The 23,659-nt window shown below is 44.1% G+C and overlaps 2 protein-coding genes across 12 annotated transcripts in view; both read right to left on the minus strand.

Moving 5' to 3' along the window:
- Positions 1–517, minus strand: part of RXRG (retinoid X receptor gamma) — a 38,839-nt gene extending 38,322 nt beyond the window's left edge. Inside the window, exon 1 of one of the 2 annotated variants that reach the window (XM_051625083.1) lies at positions 421–517. In XM_051625083.1, the coding sequence (XP_051481043.1) occupies positions 421–517 (97 nt within the window). The remainder of the gene's footprint in view (positions 1–420) is intronic. The other variant, XM_051625086.1, reaches the window with a different exon arrangement.
- Positions 496–20,894, minus strand: SELE (selectin E). Of its 10 annotated transcripts, none has more exons than XM_051625072.1 (16): positions 19,948–20,894; positions 19,585–19,663; positions 18,770–19,156; positions 18,081–18,188; positions 17,783–17,968; positions 16,962–17,147; positions 16,669–16,854; positions 16,364–16,549; positions 16,071–16,256; positions 15,766–15,951; positions 15,473–15,658; positions 15,022–15,207; positions 13,887–13,994; positions 13,396–13,417; positions 13,215–13,287; positions 496–556 (listed from the first exon to the last, which is right to left on the minus strand). In XM_051625072.1, the coding sequence occupies exons 2-15, from the start codon at positions 19,619–19,621 to the stop codon at positions 13,230–13,232; spliced, it is 2,208 nt and encodes a 735-aa protein (XP_051481032.1). In that variant the 5' UTR covers positions 19,622–19,663; positions 19,948–20,894; the 3' UTR covers positions 496–556; positions 13,215–13,229. The 10 variants fall into 10 exon arrangements, with proteins under 10 accessions (XP_051481032.1, XP_051481034.1, XP_051481037.1 ...); XM_051625073.1 differs by lacking the exon at positions 496–556 and adding an exon at positions 12,788–12,862; XM_051625074.1 differs by lacking the exons at positions 16,669–16,854; positions 16,962–17,147.
- Positions 20,895–23,659: the final 2,765 nt, after the last annotated feature.

Raw genomic sequence — 23,659 nt, forward strand, 5'->3', positions numbered from 1 at the left:
GAGGAAAGCACCAACTCACAGAAAATAGGTCTGGAAGGGACCTGGCAATCTCATCTCACCCATCCTCTGCCCCAAATCAAACCAGAGACCTTCAGGGCTAGAGCTGCCACCTCCTTCCCAGGAGGTCTCACCACAACTATGCTGTTCCTGTTAAATCTCTCTTCCCCAAGCAGTGGAGAGTGCAGCACAGTGCTACAAAGGTTTCTTTCTGAAACCCCTGCCTGAGCTAAACTCCCATCAAGGCTCCTTCAGTTGGTGCCTATTGCTACAGGAGTATGGTGCCCAGGAGGCTGGGCAAGCCCCGCTGCCCTTAGAGATGGCCACAGTGGTGTCCCACCACCCCTCCGTGCAGCTGCCCAGCCCACAGCTGAGCTGGTGCTCAGCACACCTGATCCGTGTGGGGTCTGGGCAAGAACTTACAGAAGTGAGGGAAGGAGCCCATCTCCAGGGAGTAAGGAGCCTGCATGCCCGGCTGCATTTCCAACCTGCGTCCTGTCTCTTCAGCGGACTCAACCATGAAGGGAGGTTTGGGATCAGCTTTCCAAGCTGTGCTGGGCTGTTGGAGAAAGAAAGGAGTGTTTACACATTACAGAGCAGCATCCTCACAATCCCTCCTAAGTTACAAATTTACCTTCAAGACCTTGACCGGGGCTGGGGTTTCCTGTGTTTGCTCTTTGGGCTTGTGCCTCTTTGGAAAGCAGATGTTGCAATGCTGGGGGAGGGCTGGCTGCACAAGCTGCCTGGGAAAGGCACTGCAATACAAAGGAGTTGGTCCTAAAAAGCTCCACTGGGAGTATCTTGTGGAAGCTATTTCTTTTCTAACCCTGGATTCTGATTGAACAAAATGAGGGAAACAACTGCCATCCCATCTGAGCATCTGTCTCAATTCTGCTTTCCTCCTCTTGGTCTTTTTTCTCTTATCTGCAAGCCTACCCACTCAATCTGACAACAAACTGCTGTGGAGAAGGTGGTAGTGTTATAAACATTAACACTGGATTCCAAGGGAGATCAGGTATAGCTGGCTTTTGCTTCACTGAAGCTGTCTGAGGACCGTGGGGGCAGGTGACAAGGGAGCAATGTCCTGTATGCATTCCTGGGCAGTGTCACTAGCTGCTTGCAGGTGACCTGGACAGACCCTTGTCTCCAGGAGGCTTTCAGAAGATAACCAGCCTGTGCTGCAACCAGTTTTTCTTGTGCTGAAGTCAGAGCCCCTGGCTTTGTCCCTAAGCCCACTTATCTCTGTTACACTCAAACCCTGTGTGGGCGTCTGCCTGCATCTTCCCTCCCTGTTTGGATTTTGCCAGTCTTGATGGGAGAAGAGCTACAAGCAAACAACATTCCTCTCTGCACTGCACTGATAATCTCAGGATCTCAGCTCCTCTGTGCTCCCCTTCAGGCTGTGTCAGCATTGTCGGGGTTGTGGAGGGCAGGATGGCTCTGACTTTGCTTTCCCATCTTGTACACTGTGTGCTGCCCAGCCCAGCCCAACCACGCAAAGAATATTCCTCTGGGATGTGAGTCAGACCTGCTAGGGGCTTTTAAACACCTCCCTCTCCTAGATTTCTCCACATCTACAGCAACAAAACATGCAGGTCCCAGAGTGCAGAATAATGTCAAGACGTCTCCTTCCAGAGACTTTCAGAAATTGGAGCCTCTGTGTTGCTGTAATCCTCTCAGATCAGCAGACAGAGCATTGCTAAAGCCAAGATGTGCCTGGCAACCCCTTCTACATCAGTGCCAACTGCTGGGACATGTTCCACAGGAAAAACAGCCACAGGGAGTCCAGGCAGGCCGAGCTAGAAAGGGTGCTGAATTGCTGGTTTGACTTTGCTTGCACTTTCAAGAAATTCCTAATCCAAAATTGCAACAAATTGCAACGAATTCCCCAAAACCAAGTTCTCACTGAGCTGAAACCCTGCAGCATAGTCTGGACTGGATCCAGGTGAGAAAAGAGATGTGAAAAGATACCCTGCGGCACCAGCTCTAGATATCCTTAGAAATCCAGTGTGCTGCTCTGTCTGCTATTTGCTGTCTCTTCTCCCTGCAAGCATTGCCCCCCTTACATCCCTACACTGCCATCGGTAAGATGGATCCAAACTTTTTTTTAACTTTTTTTTTTTTTAACTTTTTTTTTTTTTTTTCTTCCCAGCAGTCAGATCACTAGTCAGAGACTCCAGATCCTCTCAAACTTGCCACTGACCTTTCAGATCCACTCAATTTTGCCTCCCCAGTTCACACAGACAGCAAGAATTCCTGCACCCCAAGCTTTGGTGCTTGGATTCCTCTTGTTATCCCTTTGCCTTTCTCAGACCTAACATAGGACAGCAGATGCCAGAGCGTGGAGCCACTTCAGAAATGAATCTGGGGTGTCGGGTGGCACAGCTTTAATGACACAACAGGAACCAGAAGAAAGGCTGTGAAACACTGATCTTCGAAAATCTTAAACCTCCACGCAGAGCACTTTGCGTGACTGTGAGCAGAAGTGGCAGGACATGAACTCTGCAAGCACACAAAGGAGCCCAATCAACGTCCTGTTGGTACAGTCTAGCAAAATGAGCTAATGATGGACAGGACTGCAGGTTTTCATGTGAGGGAAGGATTTACAGTTCTACCAAAGGAATTATTTCAGCCCTACAGTGACAATACCCACCCGCTTCCTTATTATATTTTATTGATCTCACCCTAAATACATGTGGCTGGAGGAAATGATGCATAAATTACTAACAAGTTAATTTCTTGCTCCGACACAGGCTCACAACAGCCCTTTGAAGGGGAACCAGGAAAGACAATGTGTGAAAGGATAAAGGCAATGAGACAAGCTTGGATGTAATAATCCCATGTGAATGATTATTGCTGCAACTAATGTAATCTAATAATGAAGAATTTACGCCAGATGTCCCCCAGAATATGCCAGGCAGACTCAGGATTCAGTGGTGGATCCATTTCTAAGGAAACCTTGTTAGGAGGAAAAAAAAACTGTTGTCTGTTTGTCAAATGAGAGGCTGTAGACCTTTATAGTCAGAGCTGAAATAAATGCATGCCTTGCAAAGCTTCCTGGGAGTGTGATCCATAGGCCTGATTGCCAATTTGTTTTCAGGTGAAGTTCAAATGTGGGGTTTGGCCTAGAAGGCTCCTAACAGTCTGGGAGCAGCACATTTCAGAAGCTACACCTTACCCCAAGCCAGAGCTTCCACCAGGATTTCCCCTGTGCCTCACTGGGGCAGAGACGGAGCTGCTTGTGTTGCAGACTCAAGGACAGGTGACTGAAGAGTGGAGAATCACCTCCTTTTTAGTATTTTGAACTTGCATTCTTTCAGCTCACACAAGGATATACTAGACCAGAGCTCCATCCCCATCCTGGGGCATGATGCACCCCATACAGCCCCTTCCTTCTCACAAGCTGCAGCACATGGGGACATCATCCAGCAGGGAAAAAGACAAAAAAAAAAAAAAAAAAAAAAAAAAAAAAAAAAAAAAAGCAAGTTCTGCATCAGAGGTGTATAATGGTGCACTCAGGCTGCTGCAAAATGAGATCAACTTCACCTTGGTTCATGCCATTTAGAAGCCCAGTTTGCAGCAGGTGTGTTGAGCACAGGCCTGGTGGAGCACTGCTGGCCAAATTTGTTGCACAAAGAGCAGATCAGAATTGGGATGATTTGTTATTTCAGGTCCAGCACCGAATGAATGCTCTTCTAGTGCAAGTATGAGGACAGCACTACCAAAGGGCACTGATTTCCATGGCATGTTAGGCAATCAGCCAAACCAGAGACCTGACATCAACACTTCCACTTCATTCAAAAACCCACATGAGCTAAGTTTACAGAACAGGCACAAACCACACTTTTCACTCTCCCTCCTTGCCTCTGCTTATTCATTACCTCTTTGAAAGTATTTTGCACAGCCTTTCCAAACACTTCTTCTGGTCACGCTTTGGGGTTTGAACTGCTGTTCATAATTGAGGCCTCCGTATTAACCACCGTTATTTAAGTAGCTCTGATGAGAAAAAGGGGGAAGAGAAGCTTTAGCAAGATCCAGATCCACCAAAAAATCAACTTGAAAGCTCCATTAACTTAATTGGGACTAAATATCTTGTTCATTCGCTATTTTTGCAGAAGATCCAGAGATCTCCGCTTGTGTGACCCCAGTACTGAGTCACGGGCACTGCATGAACACGGTTTGATCATGTCAAAATCACAGCCATGGTGCTTCTCCCATGGTCCTTCTTTGTCAGCTTGTTTGATGGCACAGGCTGCTTGTCTATGTTGAAACCTGTTTCACGGGGGCTCTTTGATCTGTGCCTGTGTGCTGCTGTTTTGTTCTCACAGGCACACGGCTGCTCCAAAGGCCTTTGCACACAATAACACAACCATAGCTGCACTTAGGACTTGCAAACCCTGATTTTAGCCAGTTTGTGTGTCAGACGTCACAATGCCTCAAAATGACTTACAAACAAGACCAAAGATCAGGCCTAATTTTAGTAAGCCTTTGGGTTCTGCATCCCCTGACTGTGCTTGCTTTGATGAAACATGATCATAGGATGAAAGAAAGCAAAAACCCAGCTGGCACCTGCTGGGAGGGCAGGGAGAGAGAATCTGGCAGACAGGAGGTTCCTACAGAGATTGCCAACACTACTACATGTCTGTTTTGCTTTTTGGACAGCATGGTGAATCCAAAGGTGATAAACATTTGGCTTGACCGGCCAGACAAGATGTGCCCACATCAGATACTCACTCTCCCTCTTTGCTTGCTAGCATCTCTGCACCTCTCAAGGCAGCTCCTCTGCTGTGCTTCAAGTCTCCAGTCCCTGAACTTGAGAGAGGATCCAGGCTCTGCTGGAGTGAAACACGTATGTGGGAATAGATTTTCCCTTACAAAGAGCAGGTTGGCTGGCTGGGCTCCTCTATACCAGACATCTGGACAACAAATTTCAAATTTCAGTTTGTGGCACAACACAAGGATTGCTGTTAGAGGATATCTTTGAACCTCAGGAAACTTCAATATATCTGTAGGTTTTTTAGGACAACAGTTTTATTTACAATTCAGTGCCACAAAAAGACAAAAGTTTAACTAGATTGGGAATGACTTTGTTCTCTAAATACTTTCAGTGAGGAAGGGTGAAAGTGAAAAAAAACTTTGCTGTGGTCTAAGCATCAAAAGAGCTTAGCAAAGATTCTTGATTACCCTTTCTCTTGGTCTGAAGTCCTGAAGAAAGGACTACAGCCCAGTTGTGCTCTTTAACCAAAGAGCATTTAGAGTGTTCTGTTTTCTCCAGTCAGGACACAATTTCTTTCTATAAATATCCAGTGGTTTTACTGTGCCATCAAACATGCAGGTGAGCTGGTTCAATACATTTATCAGCCGACCACCTGCAGCCAGAATGACTCACTGCCCCTGCAGCAGCAATTGGCTCTGATGGAGGACAGGCAGCCAGGTCAAACCACTGGGCTGTAATAACCTGTTAGCTTTCAAAACCCATTCCTCACCCCCACTCTCTCTCCAGAGAAGGCTACAGCACCTCTTTGAAGGAGTGGGCTGTACCTCTATGCATGAGGGCCAGCACCCTGAGCCCATCAGCTGGGTTTTATGGAGGTGGTCTGGCCTGCTGATAGTGTTACTGTGTCTGCACTCTGTCACAGGGACTGGTGCTTGCCTGCACCGGAAACACCACTAGGCAAACATGCAGACCTTCGTGGAAGCTGCAGCAATTAGGTTAATTGAGAGCTGGGGTGGTCCCATATGTTTTCTGATCTGTTGTTCTTTAGGTCCTCTATTGCACCTGTTCCCACAGCATCCAAACACTCCAAAGGCTTAGATTTTCCTGCTTTAGACATGGGAACAGAAGGACAGATGTCCCAAATCAGTGCAAAGGCCTGTTTGGCCTCCTATCCAGCAGCAGACAGAGAAGGCAGGAGGAAAAGAACAGGACATACTGTCTTTCCCCTGTCACAGGTCCTCTGCTCTTCCTGGGTAGGTACCAAACAAGTATTCTGTTTTAGACCCAAGGTAGAGGCATACATTTCCCAGACTTCGTTGTCAGCAGTACTAGGAAATTAAACCTAATGCTTGTTTTTCCAGGACACAACCTCAGTGTCAGAAGAGCTAGTAGCCCCAGCTTGGGCTTTTTGAAACAGTCAAATTGATTCAGACAACAAATCAACGCTGCTGTCCAGGACCTGTGCACCCAAATCCCTGGGGTTGCTTGGAGCATCCCTGCAGACGTGGGGTGCCACTGCACTGCGAGCCATCCAGGTTCCTCTCAGAGAGCCCCTGCTTTTTGCATGGGATGCACAGCACCAACTTCCACCTGCAGTGCCAGCACTCACAGCATGGGAGAGGGGTTCAGAGCAGGCGACTTCTCAGGGCTCCTAAAATCCTAGGATCTTCTGACAAGTTTTTTCCTCTGGTGCAAGCTCAGGAAGAAACCTGCTCTTCAGAGCTAGCTTTGCTCACTGTAAAGTCTGGGGGGAGGTGTCCACATTCTCAAAACTCCAAGACAGACTGTTCACCTTTGCACAGAGCATTTCTCTGAGGCAGAATCTCTTTCTGGAGTTTCACTTCAATGCTGACATGAAAGTGAAGAGTATCTGTTTGCCACCACCTCCGTTTCCCCTGCTCATGCTGGAACATGAATTGAGCGCTTAAAATGTCCAGAGTCTCCATCACCAGTTTCTGTCACCGAAAGTCTGACCTGCAAGACTTGCTCCCAGTTAGCAGACAGACAAGGATGCTGTGAAGGGCCATTCACCATTTAACAGGCTGAGAATCAAAATCTGCTTTCTGTGTGTGCAAGGAAACAGGAAGCAAAAGCGACAAAACAAAAGCACTGACCGACCCATTGTGTGTGTTTGCGTGGGCACGTGTGTGCCTGTTATTAGCTTCATCTGGAAGCATTTGAAACACTTTTGTCACCACCTAAAGGAAACGCTACTGAATTTAATGCATCCAAACTGCATGAACTGCAGTCTGGAGAAAAGGGTGATCTGTGTCCCAATTCTTTTCGGCACTTACATGACTTCAGTGAGCCAGATGCTTGTTTGTACGTAATTACAGTTACTTTACAAGAAACTTTTAACATCCAGTATGTTTTCAAAAGCTGGATTTTAAACTCCATGTTAGGAAATCCATGGATTTTTTAACATCCTGAGTGCTATTCTTCACACCATCGGCTTGGATTCTACACAGCTCTGAGCAGAAGCTAAACCCCCTACTCAGGCAGGGCAAATTAAACAGGGTACTGATTATTCCTGAAGAAAGAGCTAATAGAGGGAAAAGAAAATGAACCAGATCTATCTTTACTGACCTCAGCAGTAATATCCAGCTGCCTCAGTTCAGAAAAGCAGAATGACAAATGCATTCAGGTGAATGGCTGGTCTGTCTTTAGTGGAAATAAACCACCAACCTGAGCAAACTTTGCATGTCTGAGTAGCACATGCAAAATTCACTGTGGCTTTTCCAGTTGCCTGCACAATGCAAACTGCCACAGTTCCCTCCAAGGGCACGGGGCAAGAGTCTCTCACCTATACCCCAAGCCCAGACTCCAACAAAAAAGCCAGGGAGAAGAGCAAAATTGGCAGGTGAGAAGAGTCTTGCAAAATGGAGATTGAGCTGTTCTTCTCTCCTAGAAAGCAGGAAAAGCAATAAAGAATGTGAGCACTCTCTCTCTCTCTTCTCCATGACTCCATGATGACTACTTCATCACTTTCAAGTGCTTCAGCCAAATCTTCTGCCTTTAGTTACAAGATATTACTGACACAAGTGAGTTTTTCTCCACAGATGCCTTTGACAGAATAGAACCTTTGCTATGTCTGGTTGTTTGCAAGGGTTGTGTTGGTCAAAAGTGATTTGCTGTCAAATAGCACAGATCTTCTCTGGTCTCTGAGAACCCAGCAGTTCCTAACTCATCAGCAGAGCTCTCCTCTGGTGCATTCAAGGGCCATCCAGATCAAACTCCAGTCTGGGAACAGCCCTGTGACAGGGACAGCACCCCCTGCTCTCCTCCCAGAGCCCAACCTGGGGCCCCTGGTACCAAGTGAAGCAAGGGAGGAGGAAGAAGTACAGTGAGAACTGGAGAGGGCCCTTTCTGTCTATCTTAGGGCTTTCTAGGACTACCCCCACTGTTTTTCTGCTCAAACTGTATAATTTCCCCATGGGAATATCTTGGTTAATCACATGAAGCCAGCATTTCACCATGTCTGATTTTTATGTTATCTGAATTGTTTTCACTGACACAAGATAAGATGAAGTAGGGACATCACTGTTTTGTGCAGCATGGGCTACACTATATTTTCTTCTTGGTTTAGGCCAGGCTGGGCTCAATTTGCCCAGATTCCAAAGTGAATACATCCTGCCTGATTGCAGCCCCACCTTTCCCAGAAATCATCCTGTGGAATAAGCCCTGAACAAAGTGTTTCCTGTCTCCCCTTTAGCCTTTTTCCTTCCACTCAAGCATTCCATGACCCAAGGCCTGCTCCAGAAGGCATGGATTCAGTGTGATTGCCTCTTCCTGCCCACTTACAGGCTGTCAAAAGCCCACAATGACAGCACTGGAGTGCCAGAAGCAAGCAAGTCACCTGCAATTTCACACCTGCCATTGCTGCTTTCATGGCAGCTGGCAAGGCGAGAAGCTGATGAAGGTCCCACTTGGCCCAGGCTGAAAGTCAAAGCAACTGTTGGGCTTTTCAGGGAATGTCCTTTCCTGAAGTGGGAAGGCAGGTAGAAAACCTGCTGGCAGCTGCCCTGGAGCATCTGCTGCATCGTTGAGGAGGCATTTGTGCTTTTTACGCACTTGTCCTGTTCTTGGCAGCAGCTTCTCTGAGCTGGGAAAAGCACTGGCCACCATCAGCTGTGGAAACACTTTCTGGGCTGTGGAATTCTTCCTCACCCCTGGAGAACAGCTGAACTTGCTCCCCAAGTCTGCTGTCCCTCTAGTTGAGATTTAATAGTGCTAGGTGAGTAGCCATAACCATCCAGTAGGTTTTGACTCCACTGGCCAAATCTAACCTGCAATTTTGCTTGTGTCACCCTAAAGATTTGCATGAGAGAGGCTGTAAACCAGGCTGGGGAGCTCCACAGTACAACTGACCAAATGCTGTGACAGGCTGGGCTCTGATACCTGCTTTTCTACCCTCCACTATGCTTCTGCTGCCCACTACCAAAAGGAGGATGGCCTGCCTGTGGGCAAGCCTATATTGCATTCCTCAAGCAATGCAAGTTGTGGCTCCCAGAGAACAGCAATCTTGTGGTCCTCTCTGTTCCTGACCAAGAGCTTGGAGAGGCCAAGAGGAAGGAGCCAGCCCCCTGCAAGAACCAGAGGAATTCAAACAGGAGCAAGACTCAGGGCAGAAACCAGACACACAGAGACTTAAGTATGTTGCAGTCTGGCCTCCTGGCTCTAATATCCTCTGACAGCTCTCAGAGCAGAAGCTGAGGAGTTAGTGATTTGATCATGACACCAGCTTCTGCAGGAGCTGCTGTGTCAAAGTCCCTGCTTCCAGTCTTCAGCAAAGCACGCGAGGAGCTGCAAAGATCTCCAGTCTCCAGAGCCTGTAGCAGTGACCTGTCTTTGTGAGTGAAGAACTGCCAGCCCAAATGCTGGGTCCAGTCCAGCCCTTGAAAACTGGAACTCTGGAAGGCAACTACAGCCAGGCCCTCATAAATGACAGCTTGTTTGATGGCTAATTGCTTATGAAAACATAAGGCACAAACCCAGTCTGGGCAGGGCTTACACTGTCCATATCACCAAAGGCCACAGAGACACCTTCCCCAAATCTAACACTACCTGCCTGTTTGAGACTTTAAGTGAAATTTTGTTTAAGTTTCCTTCTGTCAGACTGTAAATGTAAAGAGCTAAAGCCACCTGGGTAGCTTGGTTCATCAGGAATGTGTTAAGCCACAAAAAACCATCCCCTTGCCAAGCAGCAGACACGCAGAGCTGTGAAAGGACATGCGTGCCTCCCAGTTAATGTCACCTTCACAGCTTCCATAGGTCACAGCATAAGCAGACGTCCACTCCAAAATAAGATGCCAGGCAAAACACAGATCCTGTTCTGAACAATGCTCCAGGCCCAGGGAGAGCTGAGGAATTTAAGAGAAATGGGACAACAGGAAACAAGAAAAGTCCCCCTAGCAAAGACCCTGGGGCCCTTTGGTGGTTTATACAACACTGCACCACACAGAAGAGTCATATGGTGGATGTCCTGGCAGCAAGCATTCCCCATGGACATTCTTGCCAGCATGGGAACAATACAAACTACAGAAAAGCTGTCTTTACAGCCACTGCAACAGTCATATCCACTGCAAATAAAATGACTTCCTGAAGATCCTTAGGCCTGGACACACCATGCCATCATAACTGGTAATTCATAATCTGAAGCAGGATAAAACAGTTTCAGCAGAGGACCAAGAATCAAGCAACCTGGACAAGCACAGGCTAGGGTCTTGCCTGTGCCTTGGACTAACGTTAACTATGAGGACAGACTTAACCTGCAAGTCACTGAAAAGAAGGAGATCCCCTTCAGGGAGTCTTTGTCCAGTCTAGGGGATATAGGAAAGAGACTAATCCCACTCAAATGTGATTTCTAGAAGCAGCAGGAGTAAGACCACAAGGGATGAGAAAAAAGAGAGGGGCTAAATGTACAGTATCTTTTCTGGCAATAAAGCCCCTGTAAGATCCCAGGGAAAGCTGTGAAAAGCACCAGTTCTGGTCAAGTCCTGTGAAAGGAGAAGCTGGACTGCCCTGAGCTGCAGCAGGGTAGGAGCCATGCTGGCCTGAGCAGCTCTCTCCAGAGGACACTACAGGGCCATGCACGTAGAAGGACAACAACAAGGACAGACTGGGGGACCCATGTGGTGGTTTAGCTCTCAAAACAGCTCCTGCAGGGATTCAGAGCAGGGCGTTTCGGGCTAATCTCTACGTCCCCTCAGGGAACCTGAAGGATTACTGCTCTACATCTGCTCCTATGGTTGGGCCACACCTTGTCAAGGCGGGGGAAGCACTTGACAGCCGCTCTCTGTTCGTTAATCGGTTTGGGATAAGCAGCAATGGGCCCTACCCACTGAGGCACAGCACTTCTTGACTCCCTTCCTCACTGGCCAGACAGCTCCTCTTCAGCCTTGCCTAGGGGAGGAATGCGTATCTCCTCGTTTATTATCAAGGGCTGACTCCTGGCAGCAGGTATGGAGAGCCACAGTGCAGCTTCTTTGGCTATGTCAGGAGTTGGGGAAGTGTGGCCATGGGAGTGCCACCACAAGGCACCTAGCCAGCACTAGCCCATGGCAGAGTCTTTGGCTACAGCCCAAGTCACAGTGGGAGTGGATGTGCCTAGACAACAGTCACCACTAATCCCCAGAGCTGTGCTCTCACCTGTTAGCCCATGGTCTCCCAGCACTTGGCTAACTTCCCAGCAGAAAGGGCTCCCAAAATCTGCATGGGCTGAGGGGTTTGTGCCGTTAACTATGCATCAAGATGACCTACTTGCTTCTCTTTCTGCTCTCCTCTCCCTCCTGAAAATGCCTCTTGCAAAGCTCACTGCTGATACAGGGACCTGCTTTATGGGACACATCTCTGAGCTTCCCTCCTTCCTTTCAGGACTGGGAACGCTGGCTTACGGTCCAGCTCTGGCTGTGCTAGCTCCCAGGCAGCCAGTGCCATCTGCTGGCTACTCTTTCCTTCACGGCTATGAAAACGGAAAGCTAAATAAGAACGAGTCTTGCTATTTACAGTCTTCCCCAGTCCCTATCATTCTGTTGCTGAAGCCATATACCCCCATAGAGCTGACCTAAATTATTTAAATTATGTACGTCTCCAAAAAGGAACCATTACATTGAAAACATTTTATTAAATACTGTTGCAAGTAGGACAATACATATCAGAGTCTAAGTCAGAGATTTTTAATTTATTATTATAACTTATGTTATTAAAAAATACTTTCTCATTTAAAGTCCTTTAAGAGTTTCATAAAACATACTTGCAATATATATACACAAATCTCGGGCCTCCATTTTATTTGCAAATAATATGCAAGCATGAAATCCTTAGAAACACCTCTGAATTATTTTTAAATTACCTGGGCCCAAATCAATGGCCACAGACCTACTCAAGAACAGTTTTTTTACAATACATTTACAGTTAACAGTACAGAAAGATCGACAGTAAAAAAATGCAAAATTAAATATTTGTATATACACTCTATTACAGTGCATAATCCCACAGGGATGAGATCATTTGAGATCTACATGCTGCATTCAGAAACCAGAGTACCTAGTATAAGCACTACAACTCCTAGTGCTAGAACAAAGAGACTTTGAGATCCCTAAACTTTCTGGGACATACAGCAGAAACTCAAATAACTGCCTCTATCTCAATAGGCACATTTATTGACTGGGACATCCCCTTAACATAAACTTCAACAATAAAGCAGATCAATGGTTTCAAAGCTTTTCAATGAATATTTGTTCATCCTGATCATTCTATTTCTGCAAGTATAGCCCATATGTCTCCAGAGAGGACATCTCCAGCAGTGTAGTAAGTGGTGTGAAATAATGTATGTCTTCACCTCACCTAGGTACCTTTGAGTACAATAGAGGAGAAACCAGCCTCCTCTTTAGGCAGCAGCACAGTATTTGCTCACCATCTGGATGAGAGATGTCAAGCTCCCAGTTATGGTAACTACATGACTAAATGTAAGCAGTATTTTGCCAGAAGGCCAGAGTTTTACTCTCTGCTTGTACTCAATGGAAATACCAGACAGCTTGAGTTCAATATACAAGGTCAGCAAGAGGTAAAAACATCTGGACAGCTGCTGATTTGCATGCAGTTTCATTCTCCGTAAATCTGTGACAGAAGTAACAATGGCTTCAATTCCTGCAGAGAGAACAAAATTCCTCTCTAAATTGGGAAACTGGCATAGATTTGTATTTTCTCTCACTTCAGAAAAGTTTTATCTGCAGCAGGTAGCAAAAATGCACAAGAGTGTTCCTAATGTACATGCAGCTGGACAGAATGCTAAGCACAATCATTTTCAAGGAGCTGAATAACCATTTCTGAAGCAATAAATCCCTCAGCCTTGTTAGGAGCCTTCATGCAATGCCAAGATGCCTATTAGGTACCCCAAAGCACATATTGCTGTTTCAGCAATTGCATAGCAATTAACAGCTCTGATTGGTTCTGTGATTAAAAGAAAGAAAATTTGTGAGTGCATCTCTCATGTGCTTACCTGAAACACCTGGAGTTAGACATTCTGGCCAGCACTCTGGAAACTCCCATCAACAGTTAGGGTCTGGCAGCTACTATAAAAAACAAATGAGAAGTACTTTAATGACAACTGGTTTATATCAAATGGATTTTAGCAAAATCATTGCAGTGATTCTTATGCTGCTTTTTGAGATATATCTTACCTTGAAGGAGTAAATTTCTTTGCTGCAAGAAGAATAAGAAAAGGTATTAGTATTTCAAGATGAAAGCCCCCTCATGGAAACTTTCTTCTACTAAAAAAACCCTGTCATTTCTGAATAGCTGATAAAAAGGCATTATCTAGCAACAAATCTCAGTTAGTTATTACTGTGTTGTCATTAGCCTCATCTCAAATGCCCACTCACAGTAGCAATTACTGATAAAGAAAGAATTGCTTTTTTTCTTCTAATTCTTGCTTTCTAAACATTTAGGTTTTCCTATTTTTTTTTATTCTTAAACATTCAAGCAAAATCCAAATATGGCATGTAAGCAGAATTCTTGAAAATTATCTTTGAATTTGTTTAAGTATAGGAATTTCCACTTCTTAAAAAAACAAGGTACTGGGGCTTGGAGGATTGTTTGGGTTTTTTTTTCTCTCCACTGAAGTTTTTTCAGGCAGGTAGATAAAAACTGTGAACCTAATCCAATTGCTCACCTTTTCTTCGGAAATGTCTTGCAAGCCAAAGGAGGAATGATGCTGTGGACAACAGGGAGGCACTTGTGGCTGCTATGCCCACAGACACATAGCTGGCTTGTTCAGAAGCTGAAATGATGAAAAAGTTTTAGTGAGATCAAGAGGCATGTGAGGTCTTGGAAGCCCTCTCTACTTCTTCCTTCTCCTTGAGCTCTTCAAGTGGAACCAGACTTGTATCTTGTAACCCTTAAGTTCTCTTGCTGAGACAGGACGTATCCTGTACACAAGGTTAAAAGCTGAATACTAAAAATTATCCCAGCCCTTACCAAATCAATGGCAAGGCAACAAGTAAGCTATACCAGGGTCTAACCTCCTGCCTCACATGAAAATCTGTGCTCCTCTTATTTTCCATGTTTCAGTTCACATTTTAATTCCCACTGTGCTGCCTTCCTCCTTTGAGCAATCCCATTAAGATCCATGAAATTATTCAAGGTTCTAAATTCTGCTCAAGCAAATAAAATTGAGCTTTTAGGACCTCAAGCAAAAGTACTTCAGGCCAGCCAAGTATGTGCCCACTGACGACAGGGACAGAGCTCTTAGTGCCTTGAGTGGGAAGAAGACAAGGCCAAGACTTCTCTCTTGTAAAGTTACAGCCTTTGAAAAGCTAAGAAGCTCTGTGAGCTTCATTTGGCTGAGGAGTTCACCCAAGAAATGATCACACCAAATTAACAAAGCTATGAACTTTTCCACTGAGAAACAGACCTACAAGGTTCTGCTTCTTCACAAAAGTTCTGGGTTGTTTTTTTCCTTTATTGATTTGAAAAAAAGCACAGCATGAGAAATATTTAAATTTAAAAACAACTAAACCAAACTGAAATCAGATTTTAATGGGGTTTTTGTTTGTTTTGTCAGTTTTGTTTCTTTGTTTTTGTGGCTTGTTTTTTTTAAGAAATCAATGTTTTTCAACACAGACCTTTAAGGATTTTTTTCTCTCTTCTTTTTTCAAAAAACATACAAAGAGATTTTGTTTGGCTTTTTAATTCATGGACTTCACTTTAAGTTCTAGCTCACTGATTGGTGTTACTTCCACCCTTCCATACTTCATTTGACTAGAAGCCCTCTGCCATATCCCTGTGGCTAGTCATAGGTCAAATACCTTCACATGTAGGCAGGATAGCAGTCCAGTTCCCTGAACGACTGCATTCAAGAACATGAGAACCATTGAGCCTCCATCCTTCCAGACAGCTGAAGTGGCAGGCTGTGTTGTAAGTGAAGTTCCCAGCACCATGTGAACAATCCATGAAGCCTTTCTCAGGAGAGCTCAGTGGTTCACACTGTACAACTGAAATAGAGAAAGAAATGGTTAAGAATAATTAAGGATTTTCCTTTCTTTGGCCCTATTTTTTTCACTAGTGGATGTATACTGTATTTTTTAATTCATTTGACTTTGGAATGGCAGCAGGCATTTTAAGGCTTGACAAGTCACAGCTGAAAACATGAGAGACAGCACAGAGTTTCATTTGGAGCCAAGACCCTTACAGGAATACAGATTTCAGTGTGCTGCTCAGTATCAAGAAAAATGCATTTTCCAACCCAGTAAATCTTACCTTTGCATTTTGGCAGTGGCTGTGACCACTGTCCTTGTGCCATGCACTCAATGCTGGCTGGGCCATCCAGAAGGTAGCCCTCACTGCAGGTGAAATGACAACGTGAGCGATAGGTGAGATCTGCAGGAGTGTGGTCACAGGTCACAAAGCCTTCTTCTGGCCAAGTTACAGCCTCACACCTCACAGCTGCAACACAGACCACAACAACAATCAGCACAGAGGCCTCAGGAGGAGTTCAACATGCCAATGGTGACAACCCTAAGTGCTCAGGTGAGCAGGATAAGGAAAGGTACCTGCACAGGATGGCTGCTGCCTGTCCCAGGCCCCAGAAGACCCACACTGCAGTGTGGCTGGTCCTGTCAGGGTAAATCCTTCCTCACAGGTAAACTCACAGGTGGTTCCCCAGGGGAGCTCCACAGAGGGATGGGAGCAGTTCACAGCACCATGAGCAGGCACTTCTAAGGCAGGACAGGTCACAGCTGAAAACATGAGAGACAGCACAGAGTTTCATTTGGAGCCAAGACCCTTACAGGAATACAGATTTCAGTGTGCTGCTCAGTATCAAGAAAAATGCATTTTCCAACCCAGTAAATCTTACCTTTGCATTTTGGCAGTGGCTGTGACCACTGTCCTTGTGCCATGCACTCAATGCTGGCTGGGCCATCCAGAAGGTAGCCCTCACTGCAGGTGAAATGACAACGTGAGCGATAGGTGAGATCTGCAGGAGTGTGGTCACAGGTCACAAAGCCTTCTTCTGGCCAAGTTACAGCCTCACACCTCACAGCTGCAACACAGACCACAACAACAATCAGCACAGAGGCCTCAGGAGGAGTTCAACATGCCAATGGTGACAACCCTAAGTGCTCAGGTGAGCAGGATAAGGAAAGGTACCTGCACAGGATGGCTGCTGCCTGTCCCAGGCCCCAGAAGACCCACACTGCAGTGTGGCTGGTCCTGTCAGGGTAAATCCTTCCTCACAGGTAAACTCACAGGTGGTTCCCCAGGGGAGCTCCACAGAGGGATGGGAGCAGTTCACAGCACCATGAGCAGGCACTTCTAAGGCAGGACAGGTCACAGCTGAAAACATGAGAGACAGCACAGAGTTTCATTTGGAGCCAAGACCCTTACAGGAATACAGATTTCAGTGTGCTGCTCAGTATCAAGAAAAATGCATTTTCCAACCCAGTAAATCTTACCTTTGCATTTTGGCAGTGGCTGTGACCACTGTCCTTGTGCCATGCACTCAATGCTGGCTGGGCCATCCAGAAGGTAGCCCTCACTGCAGGTGAAATGACAACGTGAGCGATAGGTGAGATCTGCAGGAGTGTGGTCACAGGTCACAAAGCCTTCTTCTGGCCAAGTTACAGCCTCACACCTCACAGCTGCAACACAGACCACAACAACAATCAGCACAGAGGCCTCAAGAGGAGTTCAACATGCCAATGGTGACAACCCTAAGTGCTCAGGTGAGCAGGATAAGGAAAAGTACCTGCACAGGATGGCTGCTGCCTGTCCCAGGCCCCAGAAGACCCACACTGCAGTGTGGCTGGTCCTGTCAGGGTAAATCCTTCCTCACAAGTGAACTTGCAGGTGGTGCCCCAGGAGAGCTCCACAGAGGGATGGGAGCAGTTCACAGCACCATGAGCAGGCACTTCTAAGGCAGGACAGGTCACAGCTGAAAAAGACAACAGCACAGAGCTTAGCTTGGAACAAACCATAAAAGGTTTTTATTTCTTGAAACTTAACACATCCACTAAATTGAAGCAGCTTTAGAAAGGAGATCTACTTTGCTGCCATTTCAGAAAGCAGATAGCAGTGTAAAGATCTCAATGGAAGCCTGAATCTTAAGGCAAGGCTGTAAATCTTCAGCTCATGACAGCCTCTGGTTACAATCCAAAATTTTCCTATTTTGACCGTTCTTGGTGATGCTTGTTGTTTTTATTTGCTTCAAACAGCAGCTTATTCTAAGCTGAATATGTCAAAAAATAACTCTTACAGTCAGGAGTAAATGGTCTATTGTGAGTGGTCTCACAGCTAGATCATCTCCGTTCCCTGTTGCCCACTATGAGCTGAAAAAGTCTTTCCCTACAAGGAAATATGGACTAGGGCTGCAACATTCATCCTGTCCATTTAATCTCTTCAGGAACAAAGAGACTTGTGTGCTGCAATAAAACAGCACTTTCATCATGTAATTAATTACAAAAGAATGGGCCAGAACTTCAGTTTGTACCTACTAGCATAGCAAAAGTGAAGTTTCCAGACCTATGTGCAATGTAGAAAAACTCATCTATCACTGCTTGAGAAGCTCACCTTTGCATGCTGCAAGGGGAGCAGACCAGACTCCAGAAGAGGTACAGAATATAGACTCTGCTGCAGTCAGCTCATAGCCTTCCTCACATTGAACCGTGCAGGACGAGTTGTAGCTGAAGTTCTCCAACGGGTGGTTGCATTTGAGGCTCCCATGATCAGGTTTCTTTAGTGGATCACAGCTCTCAACTTCAAAGAAACACAAGAAGGTACAGTCAGCCTGACTGGCTGAGCAAACACATCAGCAAGCCAGACAAACTGGGCACTAGCAAGCACGAACAGCAGGAAGGAGCAATCTTACCAAACTCGCATTCAGGCCCATAGAATCCAGGGTTACAATGGCAGGTGTGATTGTTAATAGTTTCTATGCATTCTCCACGGCCACTACAGAGAGATGGGTTGCAAGAAGCTGGAGAAAATAAAAAAGAAAAAAATAAAACAAATTATAAAAGAATTAGCAATGGCCACTAATGAAACCTGGCTAGAGCTTTGTTTATCTTTCTGGCACTAAACAAGCACTTTGTAGAACAAAGGAAAAAGAGGGCACTTGGTACATAAGATTACCCTGTTGTATCACAGAGTAATTTCAGAAATCAACACCTTTGACAGACTAGCCCACAGTGAAAGTATTCTACTGGCAGGAAACTCCATGACCACTTGTTCCCCGTGTAGATATTAGCAATATTTAAAATGCTAAAGGAACAATGTATTACAGGGGGGGTAGAAATCCTCAACAGGTACGTTCTTCATTAACTCACCACAACTCTAGTTTGGCTGATTCTTTACTTGGTTTTGGGTTTGTTTTTTTACCTAGCCTTAGCCACCTCTACTTAAAGTGTCTAATCTAATCCAGTGGTCTACAGTCAGTAGACAGATGCCTCCAAAAAGGCTTACAGGGTCAGGTAGTTAATATGTAAGACCAGGTTAAACAACTCATCCCACCCACCATCTCATCTCCACAGGGACACTCTAGAACAGCTTTTATCATACCTGTGTAGCACAAGGCGACTTTCTTTTTCTCACACTGCTCATCATTCCATTTGCCATCATCCTTCCCTCTTTTGATGTAGATTTCAACGCAGTCCTCATTGTTCCCTTTGCCATTTGGCTCACCTGAAGCCCAGTTTTTTGCCTCTTCTGTCAGTTCTTTGTTAGTTCCAATCCAGGTCCATACCTCATTAATTTTTCTGATTCCGATCCAGTAGTAACCCGGATTGAAGGGTAAAAAGTTATTGAGGTAGTTGATTTCCTCCTTATTCTGAATGGCAACCATGTTAGTATACCTCTTTTTGCACCACAGCTCTGCTTCTCTGTAGGTCATGTTTGTGTCTGAATAATGGTATGTCCAACAATCCACCCCCTGCAGCAGTGTAAGCCCTAGAATGAAAAGATGTCCAAAAATTGGTATCTGAATTTTCCCCTCCTCTCTCTCTAAAAGAGGATATATAAAGCTCTGTAAATATTGCAAACTTGTCAACATCTGAAACTGCATTACAAATAGTGGCAATTATTTTGTAACAATTAACTGGAAAGCTTAAGAATAGACACGTCAGCATCAAGTACAGGGACTTCAGCCTGCAAAACTATGCCCAATCACTCAAAGCTTTGCAGATTTGGTAGCAAACCACAGGAGCCAACTATGTATTTACAGGCAAGCAGGGAAACATGCCATTGCAGCTAGAGGATTTTCTATGGGAACCTAGCCTCAAGCTATTTAAGTCAGGTTCAAAAATTCTGAGCTCAATCAGAACAGGCACACTAATATTACCATCCAACTAGTTTTCTACAGTGACTTACACACTTACCATAAGTAAGAAGAGATAGGAGCCACAAGCAAATCATAGTTCTGAGAGTTTTCTCTTCCCTTTATCTTTTAGCAAACAGCTATAAAAGAGCAAAAGAACACATTTGTAAAGAAAAAATACTGACTTGTTACAATTAGATATAAAATACTGTCTAGACAATCTCTTCTATACATATTTTAACAGTTATTCTAAAGACTTAAAATCAGATTTTAATTTTTAGGAAATAATTCACTTTAAAACAATTCTATCAAGATAGCTCTTAAATGCAAACAGCTTCTAAAGAATACCAACACAGAATTCCCTCTGTCCAGTTTTCCTTTAGCTGAGCAGTGAAAAAGAACAGCACACTCCATTGATACTCACATGTTGTAGTTGTGGTGGCAGGATGGAGAGAGTCCTCTCTGATATTCTCAGTGACCGCCTTCCGTTGTGAAGTCGCTGAATGTGGACTTGAAGATTAACTGCAGCTCCAAGTGTCTGGATGTGTAAGCCTGTCTTTACTGCAGCCTTTTATTCTCTCAGCTGGCCCTATCCTCCACGAAACGGGAAATTCCGTGTGGAAAAAAAAATTCTTGGAAAATCCAGGAATATGGCCCTCCCACACATTAAGCCTGACGCTTCCCCTTGCCAAATCAACCCTGTCACACACTGGGCTGACAAACTGCCAAGTGCTACATTGCACAGTTCTGCTGGAAGACACACACAATTCCGGGATATCAGGAAGGAGCAAGATGGTTGGTTTGTGTTAGTTGCATGAATGAGCAGATTCCAACTTTTCACCGAGCATAATGTTTTGCATCAAGGAAGTTCTGGTTCTTTTGGCATCTCAGGAAGAAAGGCACCAACATTCAATGCTGGTTAACTAAGTTTGAGTAAAAGATATGAACTGCAGCATTGGACAAGTCCTTCCTTGTGGGTCACAGAACACTGTGCAGGGTTCTCGTTTGTGGTAAGGTTTGCTTAGTGCTCTTGCAGAGTCTTGCTCACAGTACAGCTTCATCAGTCACTCGTAGCAGTCAAGCCTGGAATGTCAACTTAGCTTGGAGGAGTCTCTTGGACAGTATGATCCAATATCCTTAGCTCAAAAGGGTTACAATTCCTGAGCAGGTCATACAATGTTTCAGGTGGACAAGACAATACAATAGTTGTGTACTGAATCCATGCACACCTATTGTGTATAAGCTGATTAATTATACTTCTGCAGAGAGCAGTCACATGGTGTCCATGGTATGGAGACACATGCCTCAGTAATCATGCACACTTTGCTACAGCAAAGGGCAGCTTGCTTTTTTTTCCCCCCTAAAACACTGATTAACTGATATAACTGTATAAACAGAAGAATTATAGACATCTCCAGAACATTTTATATCCTCTGTGGAGCCAGAAGGCAGAAAACTCTACACCTTTTCCTGGAGATTCACTTTTTCACATTGTTTTATGAGCTTCCTACTGGTAAGTGTTCATCCTTCTTGTGGCAGACGCTCTGAAGTGGAGTGCAGGAAATTCTATCAGACTCACTTTGCCAGTGGAATCTCCGGAGGAAGGAAAAGAATATTTCACAGTTTACAACAGTCTTCCTTTACAGAGACTGTCCGAGACCTCTTGTCTGCAGCAGATTAAAATAAAATAAATTTTAAAAAAAACACTACACAAAAAAAACCCAAAGCAAACTCCAGCCTAAAAAAAGACTGCCTCTTTTTGTTGGCAGCATTCCCTTACACATCACTGATAAAGGTCTTTTTTCGGTTTTTTCCCCAGGGAATTCTGCCATCCACAGATTATATTTTTATCTCCATTACAATATAATGGAAGATGAATATAAATGCAAAATTTTCAGGGGCGAGGGGGGCGGGGAGAAGCCTGAAAGCTTTCAAAAGCACACAACTGAGAAGTTAAAATTGCATTATTCAAAGATGCTTAAAAACTTCAACCTATTGTTCAGGAAGACTGGGATTCCTGTGAGCTAAAGCTTTTATTGGATCCTAAGCTATGTAGGTATTTCAGGAAAAATAGCTCCAATACAGTTGCTTAGATTGAGCTGCAGACAGTCAACCTAGAAACACAGCCTGCTTCTCAACCAGTTTCCATGTTTCTGATTTATTCTCTTCTCATTGTTATTTCACATTTGTGCTTTTTTTCTTCCTTTTCCCATTGATTTGAAAATATAAGAGCCTCCTTTTTTGTGCTGCACTGAGCTGAGTGCAGTTGTTCACTCTCCTCAGTTGCTACAGACATCTTTCCTTAAACCTGATGCAGTTCCTCTCTGCCAGAAAGATGAGACACTCAATCTAACTCAAGTCAAATTTTTAGGCATGCTAAACATTTCTTGTTCCTATCAGTGCAGACCTTCATTTCCACAAATTTTAATTACTTCTTTCCCTTGCAAACAGAGGATTATCTAGCAACAACTAATTTTCAGTTGGAAGTTTTACTTGATACACCACTAATAGCCATAAAAGAAAAGGCTAAACATATTAGGAGTAAGACTAACAAAACACAGTCAAGTCTGCTGCTTAAAGAAGGACAGAAATTGACAAAGGACATGTCATAAGTAATTTCTTCCTATACAGAGAAAAGTTAACAGAGACTCACTGCAACAGTGTTATGCATTGAGAAAACAGAACAGGTCAGAGAATGGAAATACTGCAGTGGAGACAATTTAGGTTAGTTACAGCTAATCAAGTTAGTGTTCAAGGATATAAACCTTCAGTTAGTACCTTTGAGAATACAGGGAAAGGTGTCAGAGGGCTGATGAAAAGCAAGTATTGCCTCTCTGCAGCTAGTAAAGAAAGATCAAGGTAATTTTAAGCCAGGCCTTTCACACAAACACTTAGAAAATATACTATAACTATAGTGATTGGTTTGGGGTTTTTCTTTAAATAAAACAACTGAAAAATCAGCAGAAGGCTACTGTCAAGAACAATTTGATTTAGTCTTGGCAGATCAATCTAGTTTGTACTTCAAGGCTGAGTGACTAACAAAGAAACAATAGTGTGCTATAGTTTGCTATAATTAAGACTTTAAATGCTGTCCTGTGAGACATTCGTATAAGCAAACAAGTGAAACAACACTTAACTGAAACCATCAGAAAACGAGCCTGCAAGAGATATAACCACAATCCAAAGGGCAGTTTTACAAAGATCCCTGTCACTCTGATAAGACTATACAACCAAGCCCTGCAACGGCTTCTCCTGAACTAACCTGAGCTAAATTAAATTGGATGACAAATTATAATCTAAAATGCTGAACAAATTTGAAGATGGCATCAGGCTTCAAGAAACTGCCAGAGTTCCAAAGGACCGATGTGGGAGTCAAAGATTTTGATAAATAAGATCCAAAATAAACAGGGATGAATCAGCAGAAACACAAACAGCAGTCTTAATCTGAAAAACAAAACAAAACAAAAAAACACCATAGAAACAGAACGGGACACTGCTGGATAGGCAGAAGCAAGGTAGGAAAGAAACAAGGAGCTACAGCAGATCACAAATTCAATATAGATTTATAATTTTTGTAAATTTTAAAACTAGGAAATGTTGTTCTGATATGTATTAACAGGAATGTTTCATTTAAGACAAAATTTGTAATTATTCCATCCAATCTGCCATTGCCTAATCTCACCTGGTACATTGCAGCTAATCTTAAGTAGCACGAATTTAAATACAGACAGACAAAATACAATCAAATCCTCAGCAACATAGTCAAAGCATTCTTTAAAACAAGACCAAAGGGTTTTTTTTCCTCTTTTGGAAAAGAAACTAGGACCATCTCTTACAATCTTGACACCTGCATTATTTTCAATTTAAAAAAACAATTAAGATTTACTAATTTGTTTCTTACCAACACCCTAATTTTGTTTGCTTTCCTGAAAACATATAGATATTCTTGTGTGACTTGTAAGGAGATTGTAAGTGATCTCCTCTTCCAAACTATCAGTTCTCCACAGATCACAGTTCTATTAACACAGGTTCAAAAAAAGTCCTCTGGGCAAATACCAAAGACAGTTAACTGTTTTATTATTATTTAACCATACAAAAGGATAACTTAAGAAATAAATCTATTCAATCCTCTAAAA

This window comes from Apus apus, chromosome 7 (assembly GCF_020740795.1).
Source record: "Apus apus isolate bApuApu2 chromosome 7, bApuApu2.pri.cur, whole genome shotgun sequence".
Classification (NCBI taxonomy): domain Eukaryota; kingdom Metazoa; phylum Chordata; class Aves; order Apodiformes; family Apodidae; genus Apus; species Apus apus.

Bases quoted from the DNA above. Each gene is read 5' to 3' on its own strand.
- SELE (XM_051625072.1), bottom strand. From the start codon at position 19,621: ATGATTTGCTTGTGGCTCCTATCTCTTCTTACTTATG. The intron at 15,952-16,070 runs GTAAGATTTACT...TCATGTTTTCAG, and splicing joins GCCACTGCCAAAATGCAAAG to CTGTGACCTGTCCTGCCTTA. The intron at 13,418-13,886 runs GTGAGCAATTGG...TTCTTCTTGCAG, and splicing joins AAGACATTTCCGAAGAAAAG to CAAAGAAATTTACTCCTTCA.